Source organism: Macrosteles quadrilineatus, unplaced genomic scaffold (genome assembly GCF_028750875.1).
Source record: "Macrosteles quadrilineatus isolate MER2022 unplaced genomic scaffold, UCM_ALF_1.0 Scaffold_1__1_contigs__length_201487025, whole genome shotgun sequence".
NCBI lineage: Eukaryota > Metazoa > Arthropoda > Insecta > Hemiptera > Cicadellidae > Macrosteles > Macrosteles quadrilineatus.
In genome coordinates, this window is record NW_026542594.1 from 167,399,075 (window position 1) to 167,407,712 (window position 8,638).

An 8,638-nucleotide genomic window follows, 5' to 3' on the forward strand; every position below is an offset into this window, starting at 1 on the left:
CAGCTTGTTGTTGATGCATCGCTTAAGACCGGCTCCCTTGGGGTCTTTTTCAATTATTGAATCTAGCTCGTTATCGATCAGGTTTTTCAACCACGGCACGAATCGGTTCTTGAGAATCGGTGCCACCTGATGTCGTATCAATGGAGATATGAAACGTTTTCCATATGGCACCTTTGATTCAACCATTTCCAACATCTCTTTCAAAAGACCACCCTCTTTGTTTTTCAAAAGCTGGTCGTAGCTCACAGCCAGACGTAGACCGGTTTTGTTCCGGATAGCTTTTTCAACAGCCTTGTGTTGTGCTTCGTTAAGCAGTATATGATCCGCTCCACGTGAGAGGCTATCATTAGTTAAACCAATTATAGCAGTTCTACGCTTCTTAAACGCGATGCGTAGCTTACGCTTCTGACCGTCGGACAAGTGAATTCTGTGTCTGTGCAGTTCACTCATTTTTAAGTGTTTCCCACTTATATAAGAGCCAATGGAAATCTACTGTATGAAATGCAAAAGGAAAACCACTTCTCAAGACAGTGGGGAGTATGTCAAAACCGTTAACAACAAATGGCGTTTAAATACGACATGCAATATTTGCGGTCAGCGTAAAGGCGCCTTCGTCAAAGTTCCTAAGCCCAGTATGGCCGCCAAGGAAGTACATAGACCAGTGATCAAGCACTTTCCTCGACGACGTATTGTTACTCTAGATATAGACGATCTGTGGGCCGCAGATCTGGTTGTCATGAGAAAGTATGCCAGTGAGAATGATGGCTATAGTTATATGTTAAATGTGATTGATACCTTTTCAAAATTCGCCTGGTCAGAGCCGTTGATGACCAAACGGGGTGCAGAAGTAGCGGAATCGTTTATGCTCATATTGAAGCGGGCAATTGACGTCAACGGTCACACCGCTCCCAGACTGTTACACACCGATAAGGGTAAAGAATTTCTTAACCGTGATTTTAAGTCAGTTTTGCAATCATACAACATAAAAATGTATCATACTGAAAATGAGGAAAAGAGTGCAATCGTTGAGAGGTTCAATCGTACGTTAAATGAAAAAATGAAAGTCATATTCGAGACTCGAAATTGTTTTCGGTGGTTGGACATAGTTCAAGACCTGTTACATCAGTACAACAATAGTGTCCATCGTACAATTCGTATGAAACCTGCAGAGGTTACTAAGGCGGACGTACCTAGATTGCTTGAGAGGTTCTCCAATATTCCTCATACACCTAGAAAAATAAAATTTCAACTAGGAGACAGAGTGAGGATTGTGGCAAAAAAAGATTCGTTTGCCGATAAATACAGTCGCAATTGGACTAGAGAGATATTTACCATATCCAAAGTGCAAGACACCTTTCCAATAACCTATAGAATCAAAGATAAAAGTGGTGAAGAAATAATTGGATCTTTTTATGAGAAAGAGCTACAAAAAACCTTGTGCACACCAGGGCAATAAATAACAACAGTGTAAAACACGAAAAAAATATATTTTACAGGAATAGTTTTTTTACATTTTTTTATGTACATTCAGTAGGAATTCTTCTATGTCCCCAGGGTAGCGTCCTTATTCCGTCTCGAAGAACACACCGTTTGTCGTCCTTTGGCGAAAGTGATTTCTTGAATTGTGTCATACTATAAACATCGTGCAGGTGGCTTCGGATGCTGTTGATTTGTCTGTACACATCTTCGAGAGTCTTCAAACATCTGCGATAGTCATCTATTGTGATTTCATTTTCCACCACTGATTTCTTGATTCCTTTAGCCTTTTTAGATGTTTTTATACAATTCAAACCTTCCTCTACGTCAGTGGCATACATTTTTGACTTCAGACCAACGTATTCAACCATGATCAGACCTTCCAGCTCATCTTTCATTTTTCCGAGAACCTTTTTGTTTACTCGAGGCATACCAAAAGGGTTGGCACTTTGATATGCACTCGTGTCGAACTCGTCAATCATTTCTTTCATGTCCATGTACCAGTCTTCTGTATATATGATGTAAATCAGTGAGTCGGTATCAGTATAGGCGAGTATGATCCGATCACCATATCTGCTCTTCATCACTTGATAGTGGAAACGGTATATAAGGGTTTTCGACACATCTAGAATAGCCGCCCCCACGTAAATCGGTTTGTTGAAAAGAAGTGATGTTTTGGTCATGTGCACAGCTGCAAGATGGTCCGTAAATATTTTCCTACTCTTGAATGTAGGTTTGGCAATGAATTTATCCGCCTGTCGTTCATCAGTTACCAGACGAACGTCCACTCTATTCCGAAGGTTTTCCATAGTTTTCCCAAATACCGCGTTATTCATAAGCTTGTAGAAGTCAATTTCGAATTTATTCTTTGCCTTGGTCCTCATGTTAGTGTTTAAATCGATGTATGGTTTCATCCACGGTTTTTGAGAAAACTCAAGAACCCGATGTATATTTTTTAGTTTCATTCCGAGGTTGAGATACTGTTTTAAATTTCTGTAGTGTACAACGTATCTAGATCGGTCGTACAAAGTGGTGACTAGTTTGGGTATTTTTGACCCAGGTGGAATCATTTTGTGAGGTGCCAGTGGAAAGTCTGCATGGTGGTCATGAATTTCTTCAGGATACTCGAGGTCAACTTCGAGAATGTAGCCGGTGGCCGCGTCATCACTGATGTCTAAAACATTTATTTCAGTATCTTTTCGCCATCTAAAGTCACCGAATGGCATTGCCTGCGACATAGCCCAAGCATATAGGTTATTCGCATCTAAGTACACCAGGTAGCTAGGTTCTTTGTTCTCATCGAAGCCTTGACTCATGTACTTGTTGTTGGCTCGAGCTTGTCTCAAGCAACACTGCGAAACACCTCCACGAATTCCTTTTTCAACCATTAGAATCATATCGAGGTCGGTCAGTAACTGGAGCTCTACATCAGTGAGTTTCAGCATCGCCGACCAGGCTAATCCGGGAGCTGTGAAGTACCACGCTGGATCGAGACTATATGTTTGAAGGCAAACGTCTCTGAAGTTGTCCATAACATCTGCCAACTGGAGGACGTCAATCTTGTTGTAAAACAATGTGTACTCTCTCATATCTTTGATGTTGAACTCATTCCAAACCTTTTGAGCATGCTCATAATCTGATTCTGATACATCACACTTATTTAATTTGTTTTTGAAATCATGAAGTTCCGGCAGAGTTGTCATATCATATTTTGTTATGTTATCCATAAAGTCATAGGGATAAACTCCTTTTCTTGTTACCAACTCTATCTGTGATGATCTGACAAATCTCTTTGTATGCTCCAACTGATCTGTAGTTAAATTGTTAATCAATTGGTCTAAACTTGCACTTAAAAACTTAAAAGAGTCCAAGAATCTCAGTTCCAACCCTCCCCTAACATGAACGGTGAATGATATATATCGCTCATCATTTTGGGGAATCACTTTGAGTTTCTCACCTTGTCGTCCTATTTCTTTGATGAACTGATGTATGTCATAGCCAGAAAGGTTGTGCAAGAAAACAGGAATAAATTTGGGCTTAGTAAACAATAAGTTACATTTGGAATGGGCAGGGCCTCGATACAAACCGGTGAGGTGGTCGTGATCCCTTACTTTGTCGGTTTCATTGAGAGGTTCCTGGCAGATGTGACAGGTTACCGCTTCTTTATGTCTACGTATCTCTTCTTCCTGCAATGGTTTCATTGGAATGATCTTTTCGTAGATTTGTTTTATCTCCACGGCCTCCTTTTTCAACGCCTCGACAAATTTTCGTCCAGCATCTTCCCCGAAATATGTCGTTGGAGGCTTTTCACTGCCAGAGATATAGTAACAGAAACTTATAGCTTCGTGTTTCTGATAGCTGTATGTGTACGATCTCTTAGCACCGTTTTCATCAACTCCCGATGGTTCACAAGTAGAAATCGGGAGGAGCACGCTCTCCAGATCGGCATAAATGACATAAGGAACTTTCATTGATTTATTGTGTTCTGTAAATCTTATTTTGTCATTTTTTCCAGCGGTAGGGAGCTTTATTTTTAGAGCATCATGTCTAGAGCAGTCCTCCATATGTGTCTTCAAATTGTCTTCGTTATGAAAGTGCTGAAGACAACGTCTGCATATATAGCATTTTCCTTTATGTTTTGTAGCTTGACTGCGAACTAAACGAGATAGGTTTTTAATTAGACAGTAGTGTGAGTTCGTTCCATCTTTAACCAACAACAGGTCTACATGCACGGGCTTTTCTTCATCTGTTACACACAAGGGAAAAACATCACTATTTTCTTCAAGACCGTATACATTGATCGATAATCCTGCACGCTTTTCAAATTTTTTTACATCAGTCAGTTTGACTGGAAAATCTATCCCATCAAATAACTTGAGGAATCCATCTACGTAAGCAGTGTAGCTGTCGATCCGCTCCGGGTGTACGTTTGAAGGGTGGAGTGCTGCTAGACAACACCACATGAAACAACGCTGATCATTGTTTTTTATGTTTACAACAGCACGTTTCAAGCGAATTTTTTCTGGCAGGGCTATGTAACTAGACCCTTTCAAAGGCTTAAGTCGGTTGATATGTAAAAAAAGACATTCAATCGTTTTCATGTTCCAATTGGAGCCTTTGTGATTAAAACTTTCCATCTCAGTCAATAGTTTTTGTTTTGCCTCATTTAACAAATCTGATAGATTAGAATCTTCGTAAATGATGATGTTTTTCGTTTTGAATTCAAAATCAGATTCGACTTTTTCCGTAATCCCTTTAGCGAACTTTGCCTTAAGGATAAGTTGGATTTTCAATGAAGTTCCCTCATCACGAACCTTTTCAATTATAAGTTTTTTGGAATCTTCGATAAAAGTTTCAACACTTTTGTAACAATTTACTTTGACATTATTGATCTCAAACGTCTTCATTCGACCTCTGAACGCCGTTTTAGATTGGATGATTTCAAGATTAGGTGGTGGCGGAGGCTTACGTGGGACTTGCACTATGATGGATGGCTGAACTATGATGGATGGTTGAACTATGACGGATGGTTGGTTTAGTTGCTGTTTTTGTATCCACGCCGCTTGATGAGCTCTACTCCCAGTATGACGGGCCCAGTTTTTCCTAGTAATACTGAGGTGACATACATCACAGAATTTTAATGTTTTTGTATCGACTCTCCTGACAGGTAGAACCTGCACGACATCCGAAACATCTTCTTCCTGCTCTTGAATGTCCATCATCTCACTAGCACCTTGTAGTTGTTCCGAAATATCCAACTCACTATGTTGGGCTCGACGACGCTTCGGTGATGTAGGACGGGTCTCGTTATCGCTGTCGTTGTCAGTAGGAAACGACCGCTTGGTAGCACTTTGAACAACCGGTGACACATGATGTTCTCCGTCAGAGACCGAGGCAACATCCAAACGGTGTTCTTCCCTAGCACCTTGTTGTTCCTCAATATCGTCTTTATAACGTTGGAACCAACGACGCTTCGGTGGTGTAGGAAGGCTGTCGTCATCACTCTCGTTGTCACTAGGAAACGATCGCTTCGTAGCACTGACACTAGCCATCACCGCAAATCCTCGTCACACTTATAAATGGTTGAAAACTTACTTTTCACACACTACACAATTTCAAAGACTCGAAAAATAGCACCTCTCACAACCACCTCTCAGAGAAGACTGACGCAAGACCGCGCGGGCTGTTGCACAATCGTCGAAACACATGACCATATATGGTAATGTTCTCGAACGTTCCAAGATGATCACGTGACCTATCACGTGGCATTTCCTTTTATGGTAATGTTTCTAGAACATTCCATGATCACATGATCCCAAGACAAGTGACGTCACTAAACACGGAACGACTCAACTCAGAAGACACGTAAAAATCAACATGAAAACAATGAGTTTCAAATGGCGTGTCAGTATACATTGAGATCGAAATACTGCATCTTCATACAAATCCTCTAGTGAAAACATGAGCACCGAATGATGCAATCGGCGCCATTTTTGTGCAGTTGAGAACCTATTGGTGGTCCTATATAAAATGAGATTCAAAAGCTGTTGTCGTTTTCGATCTCAACCGTGAGATCCTATTATACGACAAGTATACCAAATGAGAACTGATTTAACGTTGCAATCGGCGTCATTTTTGTGCAGTTGAGAACCTATTGGTGGTCCTATATAAAATGAGATTCAAAAGCTATTGTCGTTTTCGATCTCAGCCGTGAGATCCTATTATACGACAAGTATACCAAATGAGAACTGATTTAACGTTCTTTATATCTACACAAAAAAAAATTGTCATCCAAATCAGAGGATCAGTCTCTGTCTGTAAGATCATCCTCTGTTTACATGTGACGTCATGGACACACCTCCCTTCCCGACCTACCTCAACCCACGTGGTCTACACTCCTCCCTCCTCTGTCCTAGAACGTGAGTTTCAAATGGCGTGTCAGTATACATTGAGATCGAAATACTGCATCTTCATACAAATCCTCTAGTGAAAACATGAACACCGAATGATGCAATCGGCGCCATTTTTGTGCAGTTGAGAACCTATTGGTGGTCCTATATAAAATGAGATTCAAAAGTTGTTGTCGTTTCTGTAAAGTCGTCCAAATCAGAGGATCAGTCTCTGCCTGTAAGGTTAGGTTAGGTTAGGCAAAGTGAGGTTACCTACCTCAACCCACGTGGTCTACACTCCTCCCTCCTCTGTCCTAGAACCCCCAAAATGACTACTACTAAGATATCTGCAATCATAAAATGCTATGGGAAGGGAGGATAGCGGGTCCGCGACGTAGGAAGTGATGAATGAATTAGTCAAGACAAGCTGTCCAGGCCCACTTTTATAAACGGGCAGACTGGGCATATGCCCAGGGGCGCCGGAGGTTTGGGGGCGCTCACAGGGTGCCCCTCAACCATCGCCTGCCCGCACTAGGAAAAAAGGGGGGTACTGCTTTGGGTTTGCCCAGGGCTCCACTGACCCTTAACGCGGCCCTGAAGCTGTCCGGAGTGTGGGAACTGTTTATGACGATTAGATTAAGGTATATGTAATCATAAAATGCTACGGGAAGGGAGGGAAACAGGTCCGTTGCGTAGGAAGTGGCGATGGAATCATTAAAGGCGAGCAGTCCGGAGTGTGGGAACTGTTTATGACGATAAGATTAAGGTATTTGCAATCCTATGATGCTCTGGGAAGGGAGGGAAACATGTCTGTCACGTAGGAAGGGGTGAAGGAAGTAGTCAAGGCGGGCTGTCCAGAGTGTGGGAACTGTTTATGACGATAAGATTAAGGTATCTGCAATCTTAAAATGCTATGGAAAGGGTTAGGAAAAGGTCCGTGGCGTAGGAAGTGGCGAAGGAAGTAGTAAAGGTGAGCAGTCCGGAGTGTGGGAACTGTTTATGACGATTAGATTAAGGTATCTGCAATCATAAAATGCTGTGGGAAGGGAGGAAAACAGGTCCACGATGTAGGAAGTGGTGAAGGAAGTAGTAAAGGCGAGCAGTCCGGAGTGTGGGAGCTGTTTATGACGATTAGATGAAGATATCCGCAATCCTAAAATGCTATGGGAACGGAGGATAACGGGTTTGCGACGTAGGAAGTGATGAAGGAAGTAGTCAAGGCAAGCTGACCGGAGTGTGGGAACTGCTTATGACCATTATATTAAGGTATTTGCAATCCTATGATGCTCTGGGAAGGGAGGGAAACATGTCTGTCACGTAGGAAGTGGTGAAGGAAGTAGTCAAGGCGGGCTGTCCAGAGTGTGGGAATTGTTTATGACGATAAGATTAAGGTATCTGCAATCTTAAAATGCTATGGAAAGGGTTAGGAAAAGGTCCGTGGCGTAGGAAGTGGCGAAGGAAGTAGTAAAGGTGAGCAGTCCGGAGTGTGGGAACAGTTTATGACGATTAGATTAAGGTATCTGCAATCATAAAATGCTGTGGGAAGGGAGGAAAACAGGTCCACGATGTAGGAAGTGGTGAAGGAAGTAGTGAAGGCGAGCAGTCCGGAGTGTGGGAGCTGTTTATGACGATTAGATGAAGATATCCACAATCCTAAAATGCTATGGGAACGGAGGATAACGGGTCCGCGACGTAGGAAGTGATGAAGGAAGTAGTAAAGGCAAATTGTCCGGAGTACAGGAACTGTTTATGACAATTAGATTAAGGTGTCTGCAATAATAAAATGCTATGGGAAGGAAGAGAAAAGGTCCGAGACGTATGAAGTGGTGAAGGAATTTTTAAGGTGAGCAAAGTGGAGTGTGGGAACTGGAAACCGTTTGTAGCAGTTAAATTAATGTATCTGCAATGCTGAAATGCTATGAGAAGGGATGGAAGCATCCCCACGACATAGAAAATGGTGAAAGAAGTGTTAAAGGCTAGCAGTGCAGAGTGTGGGGAATGTTTGTGGCAATTAGATTAATGTATCTAAAATACTAAATTGCTATGGAAAGTGATGAAAACAGGTCCACGATGTAGAAAAAGGCTTAGAAAGTAGTTAAGTATGAGCATAGTGTGAAAACCGTCTGTGGCAGTTAGATTGATGTATCTTTAATCCAAAAATGCTATGAGAAGGGAAGGAAACAAGTCTATGACGTAGAAATGGTGAAGGAAGTAGTAAGGCTGGCAGCGCAGAGTGTGGGAACTGTCTTTGGCAATTACATTAATATATCTGC

At 41.9% G+C, this 8,638-nt stretch overlaps 1 protein-coding gene across 1 annotated transcript; it reads right to left on the reverse strand.

The window, feature by feature from the left end:
* Nucleotides 1-1,517: 1,517 nt before the first annotated feature.
* LOC129002455 (uncharacterized) lies at nt 1,518-5,528 on the reverse strand. The gene is made up of 2 exons (XM_054430277.1): nt 4,854-5,528; nt 1,518-4,073 (listed from the first exon to the last, which is right to left on the reverse strand). Exons 1-2 carry the CDS (start codon nt 5,526-5,528, stop codon nt 1,518-1,520), a joined length of 3,231 nt encoding a protein of 1,076 aa, XP_054286252.1.
* Between the last annotated feature and the right edge of the window lie 3,110 nt (nt 5,529-8,638).

Coding starts and splice junctions, on each gene's coding strand:
- LOC129002455 (XM_054430277.1), bottom strand. CDS start 5,528: ATGGCTAGTGTCAGTGCTACGAAGCGATCGTTTCCTAGTGACAACGAG. Junction 4,074..4,853: donor TTGAGATCAATAATGTCAAA/GTAAATTGTTAC, acceptor CGTTGTCTTCAG/CACTTTCATAACGAAGACAA.